Source organism: Dendrobium catenatum, unplaced genomic scaffold, assembly GCF_001605985.2.
Source record: "Dendrobium catenatum unplaced genomic scaffold, ASM160598v2 fragScaff_scaffold_1636, whole genome shotgun sequence".
Lineage (NCBI taxonomy): Eukaryota > Viridiplantae > Streptophyta > Magnoliopsida > Asparagales > Orchidaceae > Dendrobium > Dendrobium catenatum.
Window position 1 is genome coordinate 183,603 of NW_021320098.1, and position 22,944 is coordinate 206,546.

The window sequence follows — 22,944 nt, forward strand, 5'->3', positions numbered from 1 at the left end:
TTCATACTTTTTTATAATTCTAAAAATTTAATATTCAACCTAGCATGCATCTTTTTGAGTTTTTTTATATGTAGTATGAATTTCCTCAGAAACATCAAATAGCTCTTCATAGATTAAGTCACTCTTCTTGATCTGAATGAACAAGCTTGTCATCCATCAAACATAAATTAGTGACTTCCTCCTCTACTTTTATTTATGAGGAATCTGAAGCCGAATCCACCTAAAATGCTTTTTACAATCTCTTTTTTCCCTTCCTTATATTGCTTTTCTCCTCAATATTTTTCTTATTATGATTGGCTTTAAGATTTGGCAATCCGATTTGATATGTTCAAGCCTCCTACATTTATTGAAAACTACATCATTAGAAGCCTTAGTATTTTTGTGGAACTTACCTTTATTCTACTATTGGAGTCTCCTTTGCTTCCCCTTAAGAAAACTTATGAATTACCTTGTCATCAAGGTAATGTCATCCTTATCCTCATGCTGAGACTGATAACTCTCTTAGTCATCCACTTTCAACACTATGTTCTTCTCCTTCCGCTTCTTACCTACTTCAATCTATCTTTGAATCACTTCTTGCTCGTAAGTAATTAGTGATCTAAGAAGATTGTCAAGAGAATAAATATTTAAATCTTTTAATTTTGTTAGAGCAGCTATCTTTGCATCATAAGCAGTAGACAAACAATGAAGAATCTTATTTAATTTCTCAATATTTGTTAGTTCTCTACTTAAAGCATGCAATAAGGATACTATTTGTGTGAAACATGTATACATGACAGTGATTGATTTATTTGGTTTCATGCAAAATAGTTCATAATCATGTAGCTAAATATTCAATCTAGATTATTTCACCTTGTTAGTCCCTTCATATGTGATACAAAGTCTATCATAAATTTCTTTTCCACTCTTATAAGTAGAGACACACATATAGTCTTCAGATTTAAGTGCATAGAAAACATTGTTCAAACATTTAGCGTTTAATTAAGCTAATTCTTTTTCTTCTACAATCCAGTCAGCAAATGGTGTTTCAGTTCTAACACCATCTATATGTCTAGTTGGCCTAGTGTATTCTTCCTGTGCAAAAATCCACATGTGATAGTAAAGTGATTGAAAAAAATATACATACATATTTTTCAAAAATTGAAAGAGATGTTATCAAATAATGGAGGTCTCGTGATCGAATATCCTTCAGATGTGTTATAGTTTCCAAAAGTAGCCATAATTATTTTCAAAAAGCTATTTAAACCTTAATTTTTAAAAGTAGGCTCTAATACCATTTGAAAGTCTATATAAGTTGTTAGACCTATTACTAATATCACAATACTAACCAAGAGGGAGGATGAATTGGTAATTTAAAAACTTCTTGGTAAATTAAGAAACTGTTATTATAATTTTTAGCATAATGAAAATTTTATCAAACTAAACTTTTCAACCATAAAATATAAAGTGCATAGAATTAAAAATATGGTAAAAAATTAAAACAAAAAGGACACAAAAAATTTATAGTGGTTTAGTCCAATAAGACCTACATCCACTCCTTGAAGATTCCCTCTTTAGGTATTGCACTATACCAAAATGACTCTCTTTTTGCTCTCACAACAAGACGGAGAAGCCTTTACAATTCACACCTCTCTTCCACCAATCTCCGATGCAGTAGAGTATCGTCATTCTTTCACACTCTCTAAGTGTTGGCAGAGAACCGTCATCCTTTTATACCCCCATGATGTCTGCAGAGAACTGTAGTCCTTTCACACCCTCTTGGTGTCGGTAGAGAACAGTCATCCTTTCACACCATCCAGATATCAGTAGAGAATTGTCATCCTTTCATACCCTCCTAATGTCAGTAGAGTACCGAATCTTCTTCAAAGATCTTCTCTTGAGTGTCTTCAAAGAAGTAAGGAAGATATTTGAAAAAATTACAAAGAAATTCTTACCTTTGGGCAACTTGGTGAACCCTTCACAAATCCCAGTTGCAAGAAATCTCTATACATACTCACAAACACTCTCATAATGCACTCTCACACACACTCTCAAAGAAAATATGAAGAAGTATTCTTTTTCAGATAGTTTTTTAGGACCTTATATATGAAAGATATGAAAATCGTCTAGAAAACTAAAAATTTCAATTTGACAGTCCATGATCGTATAGTACGATTGAACATCATACATACAAACAATTCAAAATTTAATCTTATGATTTTGTATGAATCAATTTTGTACTCTAATTGAATTGTGTACGAACTAACATCCTATAGTACGATCAATTTTAAATTGAATAGGCTCATCTAACACAATTCAATACGAATCGATTTCGTACATAACCCCATATTATACAGTATAATATATTTTAATCAAACTATGTTTCATTTGGTACGAAAATGGATGAATCCATTTCGTACTCTAAAAGTCATCTGTATGATCCTAAGATCATATAGTATGAACAGTTCAAAAAATTTATATGTTTGTATGGACAAAAAGATATGCAACAATTTTGTACTATGAACATCATCTACATGAACCTAAGATCTTACAATATGAATAGTTTAAAAAAATTTTGAGTTCATCAATACGAACTTGTATGTATCTAATTCGTATTATAGACGTCATCTTTATGAAGGTAACTTCGTATAGTACAAACATGACTTAGAAAAATTTTATGGCATGGTTCGATTAACTCTGTTCTAGAGAAACACATAGGTCAAATTGTCCCGTATGATCTAAAATCATACAGTATAATTAATTTTTTTAAAAATATAAATTTTTATACTCCCTCTGTATGTGTGTGCATGATTACCCAATTATAATCACACTCTCTCATACTCAAAAAAATATAAAAAGTACAAAATTCAAATATAATAAATCCTAGTTTAATTTGTCTTAAAGTTTTCAACTATCTGTAGTATGATTTTTCTAAAATGTTAGTACACACAAATAATAAAAGCAATTTTTATAATATATGTTAGGAGAAATATAAATCAATACAATAATATTTTAAAATCATAAAAAATATACATTATATGAAAACATATAGTTATAAAAACTAAGTTGCAACAAGAATTTCTTTGCTTTTCTCTATATTATATTTTCTACACATTCTATTTTTTTTTATTTCATTTAATAACTATTAGTTATTCATTTACATCTAGATCAATTTGATATACAAAGCTGATTAATTATATTTTTATAAAATAAATTATAACTGAGAAATATTATTATATTTCTATACTTAATATTTTCATTCTATATCTAAAGTCTAAAATAGTATGTACAACACTACAGGCTATAAAAGAATATATATAACCAATTAACTTAAAATAAAACCATGTATTATCATTACTACTAAGCCTCAAACCACATGTTCTTTATATTTACCTAAATCATATAAAACTACATAATGAGCATAAAAACCCCAGTAAATAAGTAAAATCATATAATATAAATTAATATAAGACAAAAGAGAAATAATTTGATGTCAATCATATAAGAAAATCAATAAATTAATAGATTTTATTTATAATGTCACTTGTATTAATTTATCATTCTATTACATATTACATCTCAATCTATCAATTTTAAGTCTTGATGCTGAGTTACTATTATTTAGTCAATCAATCAATCAGACTATCTTTATTATTTAATTAGTATTCTTTGATCAGTCAATCAAATCATTCATTCAATTTCATCAGTCAATCAACAATTTTGGAAATCAATTATCCATATATATGTGTAATATCAATATTTGTCTCATATATCAAATATTCATATGAGGCTATCTTGATCTTGATTCATCTCTTATAATTATGGCTCCCAATCAATCTCTAGCTCCTTATGAATCTAAATTAGTGAACTCTTTATGACTCCTAATTAGTTAGGTAAATAAGTTACGACTCCATATGACAACTGATCAGTCTCCAACTCCTGATGACTCATGATCTATGAATCATATGGATCTTAAGGGTATCATGGGAGTTATAAAATCATATAATTGATATCAATTAAGATATTATTTCTATCAAATTATTATCAATTTCATACATTGTTTCCATTCATAGTAATCATATTAATGATTTTAGCAATTAGTATCAATTTGATATGGGCAAAAATCAAATTTTTGTATTATCATAGCAATTCTCATTATATTACTTTTCAACCCATTTTTAGTACACCACTTTCCTGCTCATTTATATAGAAATTCATATACACATATTTAACAAGTAAAAATGCAATAATATTATATACAATTGTTTAGAATAATCAACTCTATAATATATTCAGAGTTATGTAGTGAAAACTGACGAAATCATGAAATAATTCATATTTGACAAATTTATAATAGATAAAATCCGTATAAATCAAAATTATTGAAAATAAAAATAAGAACATAGTCACTTATACTGAGCATAATAATTCTTGTGATAGGAACAAAAGACCAAAAAGCCCAACATACTTCTTCTCTTCTCTCTCTCTCTCTCTCTCTCTCTCTCTCTCTCTCCTCCTTCTCTGAAATTTTATTACCTCAGGTTACCTGACGCGCTATGTTCCGTATTGCTTAATTACGTGCCACGTAGCAGTCTTTAAATCTGTAATGACCCGACGGCAACCCATACGCTTTAGCACATTTTTTTAAATATTTTGATTTGGCCCGTCATATTGTATATGAATTGGGCGCGAAAACTAAAAAAAATACGCAGCTTTAACCACAGGTATTATAACCTTTTTGGTATGAATCCTAAGATGTTATATAGTCTTTAGGGTTCATATACCGCAGCCAAAGAAATCGTGAAGTGTTTGAGGAGATGGAAGGTACGAATGTAGCTACTCATTTGGAAGACTTCGAAGATTTTGAGGAAACTCTGACGTTAAATTTTGATCAAGCATTTTCTGATTTAATACAAGTAATTCCTTATCTATAATATTTGAATTTTTTTTACTGTTTCATTACGGATATAACTGGGCATCAATGTAGATGAAGAATATGTAAAACCCTGTACCAGCAGAATCATAAAAATCCATTAGATTTACTCGGTACAGGGTTTGACATACCTCGATACTGATTGATACTATACAATATTGCTCGGTATGAACTATTTGTACACAAGTTTCGAGCAAATCAAATGTTGGTTGAAGTTGTACCGATTATTACAGTTGATAAGTTTTGCTCGGTATAACCTAGTACTGATCATTACATGGAACCAATCATTCAATTAGCTCGGTATAAGCTCGGTATTGATTTTTATAGCTCATTATAAACTCATAGCACATTTATACCGAGCTAATAAAACTTATTACTTCCTAGTACCGATCATTCAACCTGCTCGGTATAAGCTCGGTATTGATATGTAGATATAATGCTAAACTGGATGTATGAATCTTTTTTAACAGGGTGTTTACAAATCTGAAAAGGAAGCATATGAAAAATATTGCCATTACACGTATTCAACTGGATTTAGTGTTTGAAAATATTATGACCATTTCTGGTCAAATACAAGGAAAATCAAATCAAATGATTTTGTGTGTTCTAAAGTAGGATTCAAGAAGGAGACTGAGATAGAAACAAAGGTTAAATATTGGAAATCATATACAAGAACAGGATGTCCAGCCATGGTTAGATTTTTGATGAGTCAAGATGACATTTCGGGGGTGAATAAAGCTATATAGAGTCACAATCACGAACTGGCTAGGCCGAATGATCAACATTTGCTCAGGTCATCTAGGAGCATTAGTGATGAGAATGCATCTGTTCTGAAATCTATGTCACAAGCTCGGATAAGAACTGTTGATGCATTTACATACCTATCTGATAAAGTTGGAGGTGTTGGTAATCTGGGGTTCACCAAGCGGGATGCAAACAACTACATCCAAAAAGAAAGAATATTCAAGATTGAGACTGGAGACACTAATTCACTGATCAATTTGTTTAAAGAACGGGCAATTGATGACAACATGTTTGCCTGGGATGTGCAAACTGATGAAGACGATTGTTTGTTAAATTTCTTCTGGGTTGATGGTCTTGATAGAATTGATTATGACAGTTTTGGGTACGTGATTATTTTCGATACAAGTTATTATTTAAATAAATATAGCTTAGCCTGTGCCCTAATTGTCGGAGTGAATAATCACAGGCAAAATGTTCTATTAGGAGTTACATTTTTATCTGAGGAGACAATTGATTCTTTTACCTAGCTATTTAAAACATTTTTAAGAATTATGAATAACAAACATCCCATTACTATATTTACTAATCAAGACCAAGCCATGGCAAGGGCAATAGAGATTGCATTACTTAATAGACGACATCGATTGTGCCAATGGCATATGTACAATAAGGCTCCTTCAAAAGTATAGTGCTTTAAAAGCAACAATAGAGTCAAATACTTATTTTTTTATTATTTTAAGTAGTGTGATTATGTGGAGGAATTTGAAAAAAAGTGGCCTGAAATTATCTCAGAAGGAAACCTCCAAAACCATCAATGGTTGAATGATCTCTACAAAATCAGGGAGAAGTGGTCAACTGCATTCAACAATGATTGTTTTAACCTTGGCATTTTATCAACCCAACGTAGTGAGTCTATCAATCATATATTCCATGGTTATTCCAAGCCAACAAGTACTATCACTGAGTGTTTCCTAGATTTGGAGAAGGTGTTAAGGACTTGGCATCGGAATGAATAAGATGAAGAATTCAGATGTAGTCAAATAGATATACAACCTTATATAAAAAGTAGCCCAATATTGAAGCAAGCTGCAAAATTTTATTCAAGAAAGTTATATTCATTTTTTGAAGAGGAGTTCTTACATTGACTTGGTGGACTTAACATTGAACATTCCTCATCAAATTTTTCAAGGTTTTCCGTAAAGAACATAGACAACTCCACTGATTCACACAATTGGATTGTCACTTTTAATTCCTTAGAATGTACCATTCAATGCAGCTGTGTAAAATACAAAATAATGGGTATATTATGTTCTCATTGCATGAGAGTCATGAGACAGTTAGATATTATTAATATTCTTGTTAAATATTTACTGCCAAGATGTCAGCCAATGCTTGAAAAGATTTATATTCTAGAGGGAAGATCCCATCTCTCGATATCAATGCTTGCCAACCTATTGAGGGGTCCAGCAACTTGATGTTCAAAAATTATATCTACCGATTTACATATAAAAGTAGCACAGAAGCATAAGATAATGAGGAGGTTGAAATGTGTGTGATAGATGACATGAGTACATTGGCTGCAAAAGTGCATTCAATCAAGATTGATAGAAAAAAATACAAATTTCTGGAGCAGGTAATGAAACTATTAAAGATTCTAAGAAGTGCCGGCCAAAGGGCGTATCAAATACAAGATTGAAGGATAACTGGGAGAAAAGGAAGACCAAAAAAGTTAAATCTACTAAGAGGAATCCTCCAACAAGCATACACTTTACAACTAGAGATTTAGGCAGTCAATCATCTTTCATGTAATTTGGGAATTTTGAGATATTTCTATTATGAATATGACTTTCTGATTGTATATGTGAATTTCATAATTTTGAGATCTTTGTGTACTGAAGTGCACTAATATAGTACTAAGCATATTTCAACTAATACCAAGTAGTGCCGATCTATTTTCATATTGTTCGATATTAGTTTTTGATTAGTGAGTATTGCTCGGTATTAGTCATTTTTAGTACTCGGTACTTGTCCATAGAAGTCGGTATTGCTCGGTATTCAGTGTGTACTGAACTGCACTAATATAGTACCGAGCATATTTTAACTAATACTGAGCAGTACCAATCTATTTTCATATTATTCAGTATTAGTCTTTAATTAGTGGGTATTGCTCGATATTAGTCCTTTTTAGTACTCGGTACTTGTCCACAGAAGTCGGTATTGCTTGATATTCAGCGTGTATTGAACTGCACTAATATAGTACTGAGTATATTTCAACTAATATTGAGCAGTAACGATATGTTTTCGTATTGCTCAGTATTAATCTTTGATTAGTTGGTATTGCTCAGTATTCATCCTTTTTAGTACTCAGTACTTGTCCACATAAGTTGATATTGCTCGGTATTCGGTGTGTATTGAACTGCACTAATATAATACTGAGCATATTTCAACTAATACCGAGCAGTACCGATCTATTTTCGTATTGCTCGGTATTAGTTTTTGATTAGTTGGTATTTCTCGGTATTAGTCCTTTTTAGTACTAGATACTTGTCCACAGAAGTCGTTATTGCTCGGTATTCGGTGTGTACTAAACTGCACTAATATAGTTCTGAGCATATTTCAACTAATACCGAGCAGTACCGATCTTTTTTCATATTGCTCGGTATTAGTCTTTGATTAGTTAGTATTGCTCGATATTAGTCCTTTTTAGTACTCGGTACTTGTCCACAGAAGTCGGTATTGCCCGGTATTCAGTATGTACTGAACTTCACTAATATAGTACCGAGCATATTTCAACTAATACCGAGTAGTACCGATCTTTTTCATATTGCTTGGTATTAGTCTTTGATTAGTCGGTATTGCTCAGTATTTATCCTTTTTAGTACTCGGTACTCATCAATGATTAATCAGTATTGCTTGGGTTTCTTCAATATAGTAAACAAATTATTAAAACACATTAGATATGCACAGAAAATATACAAAATTATTTCATCATTTAGTCCATAATCTATTGAATTTTAGTACATAACAGGGCATACGAAAATTCAGCCCTGAATAATGGCATACTAGATTGCCAGTTCTTATAACGATACCATTGAACATGTTCTTGCTGTATCACAACTTTCATATATTTACAAACAAACATACCGCAATCAACGTTGTTATCTTGTGTTGGCACGTTTCTAAATCCTTTGATAGGCCATTTCATCATATCTTTATCAAAAGCGTTCTTTGTATCATTGTACAAATGAGAAATCTAGAAAATATAAATGAAATTAACATACAATAATGTTACTCCTAAAATAAAGTCAAATATTGGTATTACTTACAACTTCTGGGAGTATGGCTTAGTGTGTCTTTTTCGGTAATGAATCATAAAACTCCCACCGTTTCTTTCTCAAATTGCATACTAGAAGTGTCCAATGTTTACTGTTTATTATAGGAACAATAATCAAATTTACATTCCTAATAATGGTTCTGTTTATATGAGATATGAAGCTAGTTGTGTTCGTCTCATTTGATTGGGCGTAGTAACCCTGGATAAGATAAAATAGTAGTGGTGATTAGTTCCAACATGTTTAAAACTAATACATAGAATTAGCAAACGCAAGGAATAAATAATGTTTACTAACCCAATGGAAACTTGAAATATAAAGAAAATGTTGATTAAGCCCGGGGCAAAGGGCATTCCTCTGGATTAATAAATGTGCAAACGCATCCAAATGATTATTATCAAGCTCATCTGATAGTAATAGCTCGTCCAATTGGCTTCTATAAATTGTTGCATATTCAAACTCGAAAATAGTGTCGCTCCTGGATAATTCAAAAAACATTAATTAAAAAAGATTAATAAAAAATAAAAATATAATCGTAAAGCTCGGTATTAGTCATTAATACTCGGTATAATGCATAAAAAATAGTAAACATAATATACATCATAGGATTGATGTAGTACAAAGTATATTTAACATAATACCCGAGTAATACCGATTAGTAAACCTCGGTATTACTTGGTACTACTCGGTATAATGTATTAAAAACTAATCAACGTACTATACATCACATGATTAATATAATACAGAGTATAATGAAGATTAGTGCTCGATAATGATTGGTTTTTCTTGGTATAAACAAGATTATTGCTCGGTATTGATTGGTTTTGGTCGGTATAAGTACAATACTCACTTATTCTTGAATTATTTCAGGCAATTATCGATGAATATGCGTTTATCTTCACTTATTAATGATCGCCCAGGATAATCTAATGCTTGAGGTGCAAGACGCAATTCTATTTGTTTTGAGTCATCAACTTCATAAATAATCATAGCTTTATCATGACCCGTGGTTGATTCATCCATAGATGCAGGAGCATGTTCATGAGCAGGTTCAAGAGCAGGTATTAGAGAAGGTTCAGGCTCAGAATCAGGTGGAGGAGCAACTGCAGGTGTAAGATCTGGTTTAGAAGCTTGAGTAAGCTCAATTGCAGGAGGTGGTGCAGGAGCAGGATCAAGTTCAGTTGTAGGAGCTGGTGTAGGAGCATGAGTAAGTTCAGGTGCTATTGCAAGAGCATCACTTGGAATTGACACACTGAACTTCTCTTTGGATGAAAAATTTTATTTAATTTTTTTCTTCCTAACACCGGTTGTAAAAGGTGTAGATACAAGTTTCCTCTTCCTATCATTTCTCAGCTGAACTCTTCTCGCTATGCCGGTTTGTAAAGATGGATCAAATTCCTCATCCTTACTCAAGGTGGCATCCTTATACACAATTTTTTCAGATTCAGTAGCAGATTAAGAAGATTCAACAGACATTTCATTCTTGTAAGTTTTAAAATAAGAAGAAAACTGATCTTGTAAGAACTTCAATACAAAACTGTCTTTTTTTATCTCCTCTTTCAAATAAAAAATCTCCTCTTTCAAATAAAAAATAGTTTGTTCCAAAATCACTACACGCTTTTCAAGTAAATTATTTATTGCTTCCACCGAAGCTAACTTCTTCTTCGTAAAATTGTCCTTAATAAAAAGCTTGTATATTGCTTGATTTAAGATCTTCAGGTTTGTTTCATCTGTTATTGGACTTAATTTAGGCGGAGTATGCGTAGATGAATCAGGATTTGTTGGGCTTGCCACTCTAACTAGACTAGCTGGAGTAGGTGGAGATGAATGCTATTTATATGGGCTTGCCACCCTGATTGGACTTGGTATCATGACTGGACTACTAGGAGTAGATGGAGATGAATCATGTTTAGGTGGGACAAGCCACCCTTATTGGGCTTGCCACCCGTATTGGATTGGCTGGATTAGGTGGAGATAGACTTGACGACTTGAATGAGATCTTTAAAGGACTGTGAAATAAAGCCTTCTCATCATCTGTTATTTCTCGGAACTAATTGAGAATCTGTATAAAATATAATATTTCATCTAATTTAAACATTTAAACATATAAATTTAGTAGACATTTAAATGAAAAGACATAGAGATGCTACCTCATGATCTTGAAGGTCTGCAAATATACTATTTATGTCTTTCTTACTGTACATAAAATTACCATTCCACCGAGTAAAACGTGGGTGGGATAGTTCATCCTCTGCGACATGAATGGTTGTATGTTCAAGAAACCAAATATGCAAAAATGAATACAATTTAAATTTGTTATGGAAATTAGAAATTTACCAAAGATCTTTTGAACAAAATAATAACACTCACAATTACAATCATGACAAAACATTTACATAACCTAGTGCGCATCCCTTTAATTGTTTAGTAGCAACAAGGTTGAATTCATTAACTAGGAAACTCCTAATTGATTCTCGCAAATTATTTGTATTAAAACTATCAACATTTTTGACAACTTCCAGGATAGATGATGGTATATGGAAGTTCGTCATTGGATAAAAAATATTGGATAATAGGTAAAGAACAAATCTTTTCTTTAGATCATCCATTGGAGTTGAATTATCCATCCTCTCAATATCATAGCGAATGTCATTAGATGTTTTTCCACTAGACCTATCATTGCCAACGGCAAATATAATACCTCTATTAGGCATTCCTATGATTAAGGCAACCTCATCAGATGTGAACTCTAGCCTATGTCCTTTAATAATAAAACTTTTAGTCTTCAAATCCCACTTCGATAGCAACATATACATAAGTGGAACATTCTGATGTATAAGATGAACCATAAGGAACTTGCTTATTTGTAGCTGTCGTAGTCTTTCAATAAAAGGATATCCAAATCTCCGAACAAGTTAATTACAAACTTCTCTAAAAGTCGAAGTTCGGCATCTGAAATGAATCTTTGGAGTATATCCCTGCATAACAGATACCGAGTATTAAAGACAAGCGATTTAGAGTATTAAATTATACATACAAAGGTCAATCGGTGCCGAACATAATAGAGGTAAACCGATGAGTACCGAGTATATAACATGATTTGGACTATTAAAGCAAGCTTATACCGAGTTATTGTTCATAATACCGAGCAATACCGAGTAGTACCGAGCAGTACCGATCAACATACCGAAGCTTATACGAACTAATGGTTATAAATATTTAGCAGTTCATAGCAATATAACTGAGCTAATACCGACCATTAATCGATAATACAAGCAGTACCGAGTACTTATAACTGCCAAAATTGCTCGGTACCAAGAAATACCGAGTGTATTTAACTCGAAACTAAATCAATAATATCTTTTATATTTTTATCTAAGCTTATACCGACCATTAATCACCAATACCGAGCAGTACCGAGTGTTTATAACTGCCAATATCACTCAGTACCGAGCAGTACCGAGCAATACTAATATGTACCGAGTAATACCGACATCGATTCTAAGATTATTTCTTCACGAAAGATTAAAATTTCAGCAGCTATAGGACTTTGTCCATAAACCCTAACCCTAAACATTTTAAAAGAAGAAGTTGAGGCATTGTTTATCAAAAAAAGAACTAACCTGAGACATTGTTTCTCTGAAGTATATGAAACGCAAATGCGGGGAGCTTGTAACTTGGAAGAAGATGAACAGTTGTCGGAAATAAAGCTTCGTATATGCAAGCAAATGATGACTGAAGTGAAATACGATGATTTTTATTTGAAAATTATACATAATTTTCGGGTCCACCGGAAATTTTTCGGGTCCGCTGGTCGGGCCGTCAAATTCAAAATTCGCACGTGCCATAAATCAAATATTCGCCGGGTCGGGTCCATAAATGAGGCTGCTACGTGGCGCGTAATTAAGCAATACCAAACGTAGCCCTATGTCAGATAACCTGAGACAATAAAAATTCCTATTTAAGAGCATAAGGCTTGTAAACTCAAATTTACAAAATTGTTAAAAAAAACATGAGCACGTCTGAACGCACACGTGCGCGTGACGGCACGGTCGCCAGGGGTTTGGACCCGACTGAGCGCAGGGCAAACAAACCAAACGAGCGAGGAAAGTGCGGTGGAGAAATCAAGTCGTCGGCCACACCGTTGGCTTCGCGCATACCCAAAGCGCTTCGTCGCCGGCGATTCCATCCTCATCTCCGTCTGCCAGCCGATCCTGCGGATTGGTAGTGGTGATGCCGAGGAAAAGCCCGCCGAAGCACCGCCATGACGGTACCTCGCCGCTTCCACTTGGCATGGACTGGAGCCCTCCCCCGAAGAAATGGGTACCTACTTCTTTTTCTATATGATCTTAGGTTTGCTTTTTCATTTCTTTCCCTAGGTCTTTTTTATATTTTTTTGCAATGTATAGGTTGAATCCGGGATGAATAACTTGTTTCTTTTTATGTTATTGATTTTTGAGTAGTGGATCTTGAGCAGACAGAAGTTGAGCTTGAGTTTTGTGGCATGGGATTGCTTGTTGATACTTAACTGTATGTATCTATGATATATTGAATGGTGGTTAAAATCTGAGAGTTGAAGTTTAAAACTGTTTTCTCCGGAGAAAGTAGACTTAGAGTATGCCTTATCTTTGAATTACAAGGAAAAAAAAATCATTAGGATAAGATGACAAAACATAATAGATGAGAAGCGGTAAATTTTCAAGATAGTTGTTTGGAGAAGTAGATTGGAAGTAGTAGTTGAACTAAACTTGATGTTGGATAAGATGATTTATTACATCAAGAAAAAAGCCATACAATCTAGAATTATATAGTGTATAAAGAGGCCCAAGTGTTCGAGTGATGAACTAAAACAACTTATTAAAAATGATTTTTGTTTAGGGGAAATTTTTAACGTAAGTATCATTAGTAACGTAATTAATTGATTAAGCTCATTTTTAAAAAATTAAAACTTGGCATAATCGCCCGTTCTACTAACAATTTGTCATGCACAAGCAAATCACCTGTTGAACGGGCGACTGACCATGCATAAGCATAATTAGTAACGTAATTAACTGAATGTATTATATTTTTCCTTATTTTGATGTAATGCAATGTTCCAAATAATTATTATAATAAAATTATAACAAGAATAATAAATTAGAAGATAAATAAGAAAAAATTACTTGAATAAGAAAGTGAGATAAATTTTTAAATATGTTTCATAATTTTATGCTTGAACTCTAATACATTTAAACATATTTTATATTAATATTTTTTAAATGAGCTAGCCTGTGAGTTAACGTGTCGAGTCAAGGGATAACTATTAACTACTTATATATTATCAAAATTGTCAAATAGGGTTATAAAATTAAAACCTTACACTAACCATAGGGATAACATACCTGTATAGTTACACAAATGGAGAAATTGGATTACTAATTCTTATTAAAAAAAAATTAAAGAGTAAATCGCCCATTAGATGTGATTTATTGCTCCCAATGGCTATCTTCAATGTTATTTTTTTTAATCTAAAAAAGAGCAAGAATCAGTTAATTACACTACTAATGATGCTTAAGTTAAAAATTTCCCCTTTTGTTCATTGCTCTTGCTGCATGTTAATCAATTTTCTTAACACAAAAGTGATCTTTAGAGAAAATCTTTCCTGGATAAAACCAAATAAATTTTAAGTTGGCTCCAACCTCTTAAACATATGACATAAATTGGCAATTAAGAGGGTAAGATAGGAAAATGAGGGTTGCAGTTTTTTTCTTTTGTGCCTTTGAATGATCTAAGAGTATTTGGATATCTAGTGACTGAATATATCCACTGTAGATATCTTTACCTCACTATTTTCTTCTTGTACTTGCTATAAACAACAAGTGCACTCTTTGTTTTTGTGTCTTCTTCCACTTTATAAAAACTCAACCACTGGATTTTTCTTTGGATTGGAGAGAACAATTTGAACTACTTTTTTCTGTTGGACAACAAACACTACAATATGAAGTCTTTATCCCATTATGTGGGGTCAACTGCATGACTAGTACTATTTTCACTAGCAGTATCTTTGATAACTTTTAAATTTACTAAAATTATTAATTTACCCACTTTCATTCATTTATTCACCGGTAATAAGTGATGACACGGCCCTTTTTTGACTTTGAAAGTAAAATTCCTTATCATTGGAAAAATCAATTTTGGCTTTCTTCTTCAAGCACTTGATGGTGGCATCGTACTTAACCAACCATTTCATACCAGAAAATCATACCAAATTTTGTGAAAGGTACCAAAATCAAATCAAACCAGAATATTCTACTAGTTATCACAATATTAACACATCATAACAAACTAGCAAACATGCTATTAGCCTATCACCGATAGATAATATGACATGCAAACTCAGAGTAAAGTGGGTAGGTTCAATATGGAACTTATTGAAGAACATTTATAATTAAACAAAAAGCTCTATAATAAAAATGCTAATCATATTTGTTACCACCTTTAAAGACTCCTTGGGTTCCTAAGATGTTAAAACAAATACTCATTTTAGTACTGTTCTCGCATTGGCTCCAAATGATTTTCCCTTTTTCTTTAATGATTGTTTGTTCATATCAAACTTTCTACTTCTAGGTTGCTTACCTTCTGAATTGCTCTCTACACCTTGTCACCTAGGACATTTCTTTGGAAAATTTTCTTTATATGAACTTGCTCCCCACATAGATAGCACTTCTCATCATTCAACAAACACTTCATTGATGAGACTTATCCCATGTAGCATACTCCAGAATAACACCCTATCCTTCATGCTATTATTGCTTCCATAATTAAAATTTTGCTTCCTTTCAATTTACTATATGATCAACTATCAGTTGGTCTCTTCTTATTATTGTTTCTTTATTTCCGCCTTACCATTTCCATATCATGCTTCAAGGGCCTTGCACTCTCTATACGAAGTGAAATTATAGGCTGATGTAATTGATTCCTCAACCTTTTCGAGAATCTATAACATTTCTCACTTGTTGTTCATGTCAATTGTGGAGCATAATTGAATAATGATGTAAATTTTGTCTCATAATGAATCAAAATATTTTATTCTTAGGTTAGATTTACAAATTTTTTTTGCATTGCCTCACTTGTAGGAGTGAACCAATCTCTTAAAACTTAGCCCTTCCATTGCCTCTTTGCCTCTCCCTTCAATGCAAATATAGCTAAAGATACTCGTTTTTCATTTAGGCATTTCATGTTATTTATGATCTTCTCAATCCTGATAATTAAATCCCTTACAGCTCTATCGTCTACTCTGTTAAACATAGGAGACTTAAAGCTGTGAAACAACTTTAAGTATTTATCCATCTCTACATTGGCACTGGTACTTGAAATAGTACACGTGTTGCTGGTGTTGTTGGTGCAACAAGTAATGCAGGCTTTATAAAATATTACATTTTTTGCATCATAGACATTATCATTTTGATCACTTGTATCTAAATCGCATTTACCAACATCACGGATCTAGGATTTATTGCAACTATAGCGTATTTCTTGCTCTAGAAGCATTGCCTTCAACAGGTGCAACATTCTCAGGTACCTTAGCTACCATTCTGGGTTGTGCTAACTGACCATTGATTTTTTCTGGTACTTTTTTATCATGCTGGCTGCAACTAATTATTATTATTTAATACATATTATTTTCAAAATTTTCTATTCATTCAATTCAAGCGATTCTAATAAATTTTGGAGTTCGTGCTCATAACATCAATTTTCATCATATTCATGCCTTGTGTTTTTTAGCTTACATCAAAACATAGGGTAGTTGTTCAAAATTTGATCCTCACTCAAGCTCAACCCTATTTTTATCTCTACGTGAAATAGAAGCCAATTAATATGTTAAACTTAGAATGTGCCATGCATATATGCATAAATTCAATAGCTATCATAAAATTGTGGACTGTATCATATCTCTACCACCTATGATAATATAATAATCAGCCCAAAGGCTACATTAGAAAGTTTTTTTAAGTTCAATTCATTTTCATTGTTGAACATTTAAATGAATACATCATTCATTTTGAATTAGCTAATCACATTGTCCCTAAATATGCGATTATAAGTGCAAGCATAAACATGCACTATGCTATATGAATAATTTCTAATATCTTGCTTGTATGCACATTTAAATATATATAAATTTGCTTGCAAATTGACTTGGCTAGAAAATATTAGAAAGAACCTTTCTTTTACTAAATTTAAATGAGAATTTGACTCTTAATTAGACACAATGGAGAAAAAAATATTCATTTAGCCGACCCCACATAGTGGGGTAAAGGCTTGATGTTGTTGTTGTTGTTATTTCAAATGACTAAAGTAATTTATTTCATTAATTAGAAATTGTGCATCTTATCAATTAATGATTAATAATAGGATAAACTTCTTTGTTACGATCACCTTAAAACTTTGTTCTTATTTATGAATTAGAAATTTCTTAATTTATAACTTTATCTAATTTACAATTTAAATTCAAAATGAATTAATATCAAATTAAAATTTTACCTTAAAGTAATTCCTCCTCATACAGGCATCAAAGCGTTTAACTAATATCCAAAGTCATTGAATTGGAAATGATATAAAAAAATTGAATTTTACCTTCAAAACCCTAGCTCTCTTCTCCTCTTCTTGTTCTGCCTTTGACTTCTTTGCTCGCCTCAGTTTCTCTTGATTTTTTGGCTAGAGTTATGGGATTAAGGGAATATGAGAAATGCTCAAGTTTTAAATAATATAACAATCAATTATATTGCTTAATACATCATCCAATGCATGTAGTGTTATAAATATTAATATACCAATATAATTATATCGATTTATACTTAAAACCCATTAAAATCAATCACAATTGTTGCTTAATACATTATCCTGTGCATGTCATCAAAAGCGAAAAAGGACGTGAAAGCTACCATGCAATACTTGATTGAGTAGTAAATTAATATTAAGAACATTAAAATTAAAGACCTAGGTATTTTGTTAAATAAATAACATTATATATATTAAAGTGATCCTAATAAAATATAGAATTTTGTAAAAATAGTTTTAAACATATTTGTGAGATGCAAAATATGGGATATAAAATTTATAACTTTTTAATACTATATTTTTTCAAATTTTATGAATATTATAATTTTTCTCTCATTATTGAAACTTCATCCTTAAAATTTGCTTATTTCATAATCAATCAAACAGTTGAGGAGCCTTCTTGCTTTATTTTCCTCTTTTCACAGGTTGCCTCTTTTTCTTATCTATGCTTCAATTTTATTTTCACATAAGAGTCTCTTTTATATTAAAGTATAATATCCTTTTTTGTTCCTCAAAATATGTCGAATTACTCTGCACATCAATTTCGTTTTTAGGCACTATAATTTTCACTTTTAACTCATCTTTAGAGCATTGATATATGGAAAATATTGTGTACACTAACATATATTAGCAATGCCAATTATTTCAAATGACTCTATGTATCTTTAACTCAACTTTTCTCTTTGGCCAAATCTAGGATACCTTTCATAGTTTTGATTTTTAAGAATACAAATTTCCTAACTTCTAATTCAACGATTTTATGCTTTGATTCATAATATTTTTGCTAATAATTTTGATCTACTTTCAATTTATCTCTGATAAACTTGACTTTGTTAGTAACTTGATCCACTAATTGTAGACTCATCAATTCTATTTTTCTAACTTCAACTCAATCTAGATGAGTTTGGCATTTCTTGCTATACAATTTTTTTTAAGGTGGCATTTTAATACTGGATTGATAGATATTGCTATCCAAAAAATCCAACATATATTGCCTTAGGAGATCTTTTAACTCCTAAATAGTTTTTTCTTTTAATTGGCCATTTATTTATGAATGAAATGTTGTGATGAAATGCAATTTAGTTCTCAAATTTTCATGAAAACTCTTTAACAATATGAATGTGAATCAGCCATCTCTATATAATTCAATTATCTCAGAAATTTCATATAATCTGATAATTTTCTTCACAAACATATTTGCTAGTTTCTCAATTGAATCGGTTTGTTGAATAAATAGTAAGTGTGTTGATTTTTTCAATCTATTTATTACAACCCAAATACAATCATGCCTTTATTTTGATTTGGAGAAATTCTTTTAACAAAATCCATAGCTATATTTTCCCATTTCCCCTTTGATATTGGAAAAGACTAACATTCCACTGGGCTTCTAGTGTTTAGCTTTCATAATTTGGCATGATTCACATTTTCTACATATTTAGATACATATTGCTTCATCCCATAGCAACAAAATTATGCTTTTAAACTTTTATACATTTCAGTACAAGCTATATGGATGATTAATCCGATTGATTAGCCCATGTAGCATCTCTTCAATCAACTCAAAATCTCTTTCGATATAAATATGTAAATTGATTCTCATTACACTATGCTCATTTATACTGATATTTTTTCTCTTGCCTGCTTGTATTTTGTTAATCATCTTCTGATATTCCTTACAAACCTTTTGTGTATATCTTATTCTTTACTATAAATTAGGATTTTTAGTCATCCATTATATATTACCTATGCCCAAATCACTCTATTTTTTTTATCTCCAATTTTAATTCCTCCCTATTTCTAATTAGCTATGCTTCTTGGGTGGACATCTAGTTTGCACGCTTACTAGATTTTTTTATATAATGCATTAGTTGCAACAATGCAACATCAGCTTTTCCAAGGCAATACTATATTTCTAAATCATAATTCTTTATCAGGTCATACCATTTTCTTTGTCTCAAGTTTAACTCTTCATGAGTGAAAATATACTTCAAAATTTTATGGTCAATGAACACTTAACATCTTACCGTGTAGATAATTGATGCCTCCAAATTTCTAGAGTAAATACAATTGTAAACAACTCCAACTCATGTGTCAGGTATTTCTTCTCATGTATTTTAATGCAAAATAATATTAGGAACAATAAAATAAAGACTTAGGTAATTAGTTAAATAAATAACTATATATATAAATATACACGTGCGCTCGCAAGCATAAACTTTTTCTTGAGTGTAAAAACTTGTATAAATGAGCATAGGAGCAATATAGTACTTTTTTATTTATCTTTTTATTTTTTTAAAAAAATTGAATTTTAAACCCTCAATGCAAAGTAGAACCGCAATAGATGAAGATAACATCCATTCCACAGTTGGCTTAGCATGTTTGCTAACAAAATGGAGATCCAAGGCTATGATAAATTTGGAATGAAACTCCAAACTACACCTTAAGGCTGCTGTCAAGCCCATGAAAAAAGTGAAAAATGAATGACATAAAAATTGAGAAGAACAAATGATAAAGGAAACGAATTTTAGCTATTCCATGTAGATGGAGTCTTTGGTTGTTTTTCATGCAAAAGCCATAGTGAATTAGAATACATGCCCATGAATAGTGCAACGAAAACCCTAAGAAGCCAGGCACAAATATCTGAAATATCCTAACTTAATAACAACTCTAACTAACAAAACCAATCTGGACATGTGGAAGACATTGGAAAGTTCCATATTTTATTGTGTCGTGTGGTCTTCAGTATACCATTTCACATTGGTAATGATGACAACTTTCTTAACCTAACACTAAAGTTTGGACTCCATTACATTGATTCTTCACTGAAATGTCCCGCAAGATTTAAAACTGAAACAAATTTAAGCTTCAATATGTTGTTTTGCTTATTCCATCATGAATATGATTAGATAGGTTGCAACCCAGAATATGCTCTCAATACTTCCAAATTTGTTGTTTAAGCCAAATAGCTGCATGTAATTTCAGTTATTATTCTTTGAAAATTGAATTTATTACCTCCTTTTGTACTTTTGTGTAACAAATCTTCAATGCATGTGTTTTAATAAAAAGTTATTGTGCAGGGGGGAAGAAACACTCTATGGCCACATGATCCCAAAACTGGCTGGAGTTACTATGTCATGATTCCTTCTTGGCTTGTTCAAACCGGATCAGGAGCATCAAGTGACAGCTTGTGGAATCCTATAGTTGTAATATTTCACTTGCTCTGTTATTGTACTATGATCTTATGTCTCAAAGTCAAAATGATGTTTCATAAAATATTTTTTAAATTCTCTGTTTAAAAAATTGAAATTTTTTAGTACAAGTATTACTACTAGATCCATTGCTTACGGGCTCATGCTTTATTTTATTCATTTTTATTTAGTCAAATTTATTTTTTTATGTTCTCAATGATGTTCTGTTGTATAAACTATGGTTTTACCTCGTATAATAGCCAAAGTTACTATGATTTAACCTTGAAACGAGAATCATGTCTTGCTGGATGGAAAATTAGTACATTGCTACTCGGCAGATTTTAAAGCAAATAAATTTATGATATTACTATTTATTTTTCAACATTTAACATCCTTAAAGGGCAGTTTTACAGGATCCAAGTTGGTGTGCAATCTCCTCAAGGAATTAGTAGTGGCCATGGCGTGCTTCGTCGGTTCAGTGACTTCATGAAGTTGATTTCTGATGTAAGACCATAGCATGAGAATATAATTTGTTTCATTTATATGTGATGCACAAATATAATTGCACGTTCATATCCTATGATTGTTTCAAGAAATATATTTAAAATTTCTCTTTTCCTTTCTTGGACTAATCTTGATATTTGGTTTTGTTTTTGTTCCATGCTCATATAATGTGAAACAAGGAGTCTTTTAGTACAACAACAACATCAAGTCTTTTAGTGTTTGACAAAATTATCTCTCATTGATGCCATTGTAGATTCAATCCAGTTTTTTTTGTTGAATGCCAACGTAGATTTTTGGAGAAAAATTTCTGATTATTTAGCATAATAATACTTTATAGCCCTATTACTAATTAAATTACTTATTTTGGAATGGTCTCAAGTCCTTGACGTCACATTGGAGGGAAATAATATGCCTGTTGGTTTCTCAAACTGTGACTGTTTATTAAAATTTTTCATGCTTCATCTATCATTTCATAGTTATTTTGTCAAGCGAAAACCTTTAGACTCTAAGATTGACCTCCATAATTCAAGTTTACCTTCAACTCCCTCTCTAGTCTTATCAACAAGAAGAATATCTTCAGCAAAAAGCATACACCAAGGTACATCCTTTTGCAATAGTGAGAACATCCTTGACTAAAACAAAAAGATATGGGCTTAAGGCTGATCCTTGATGTAACCCAACCGAAATAGGGAAATACTTGGTCAAACCACCTTGTGTTTGAACACAAGTAATAGCTCCTGCATACATATCTTTAATGATTTGAATATAACCGCTATTAACTCTTTTCTTATCAAGAACTCTCCATAGCGCCAAGAAGTTCCTTCATCTCCTAAGCATTTCTACACTTCTATTGGAATATTATCAGGTCTGACAGCTTTTCCACCCTTCATTTTCTTTAAAGCCTCTCTAACTTCTGTTTTATTAATACACTGTTAAAAACATAAATCTTTATTTTTATTTAGGGTGCTAATGTCACTACAGTCAATCTTATTTTCTCAATCTTCATTAAAAAGTTTAGCAAAATATCTCATCCACCTTTGTTGAATATCAATGGGAGAAAATCCTCCCTCACTTGAACCCTTGAATAGTCTGCACTATTTCCCTACATACTCCTCTACCCATCTCCACCTTCCCAAATTTCACTCCCAACTGGTTAATGATCTGATTGGAGATAAAATTATGGGTAGCCCCACTATCGATCAGCACCACCACCTCTCTATCTGTTATCTCCCCTTACACTTTCATGGTGTGATTCAGGGTGAACCTTACCACTAAGTTCAAGGAGACTTTTAACATGTCTAGATGTAGCTTCTCCTTCTCTATCCCTACTTCACTTTCACCATCCTCAACTTCCTCGTTATCACAGAAGGTGAGAACCTGAAGACTTCGGTCCTTACACATATGCCATGACGTGTACCTCTCATCACCTGAAGCACAATCCCTT

General features: G+C 31.8%; 1 protein-coding gene across 6 annotated transcripts in view; it reads left to right on the top strand.

Annotated features, from left to right (window-relative positions):
- The first annotated feature begins 13,026 nt into the window (after positions 1-13,026).
- Positions 13,027-22,944, top strand: part of LOC110099451 (PX domain-containing protein EREL1-like) — a 50,861-nt gene continuing 40,943 nt past the window's right edge. For 4 of the 6 annotated variants that reach the window (XM_028701057.1, XM_028701060.1, XM_028701058.1 and 1 more), the window contains exons 1-3: positions 13,027-13,311; positions 20,886-21,011; positions 21,402-21,500. In XM_028701057.1, coding sequence (XP_028556890.1) covers positions 13,222-13,311; positions 20,886-21,011; positions 21,402-21,500 — 315 coding nt within the window. In that variant the 5' untranslated portion in view covers positions 13,027-13,221. Of the gene's footprint in view, positions 13,312-20,885; positions 21,012-21,396; positions 21,501-22,944 lie in introns of those variants that run through there. The other 2 variants (XM_020826594.2, XM_028701061.1) reach the window with 2 other exon arrangements.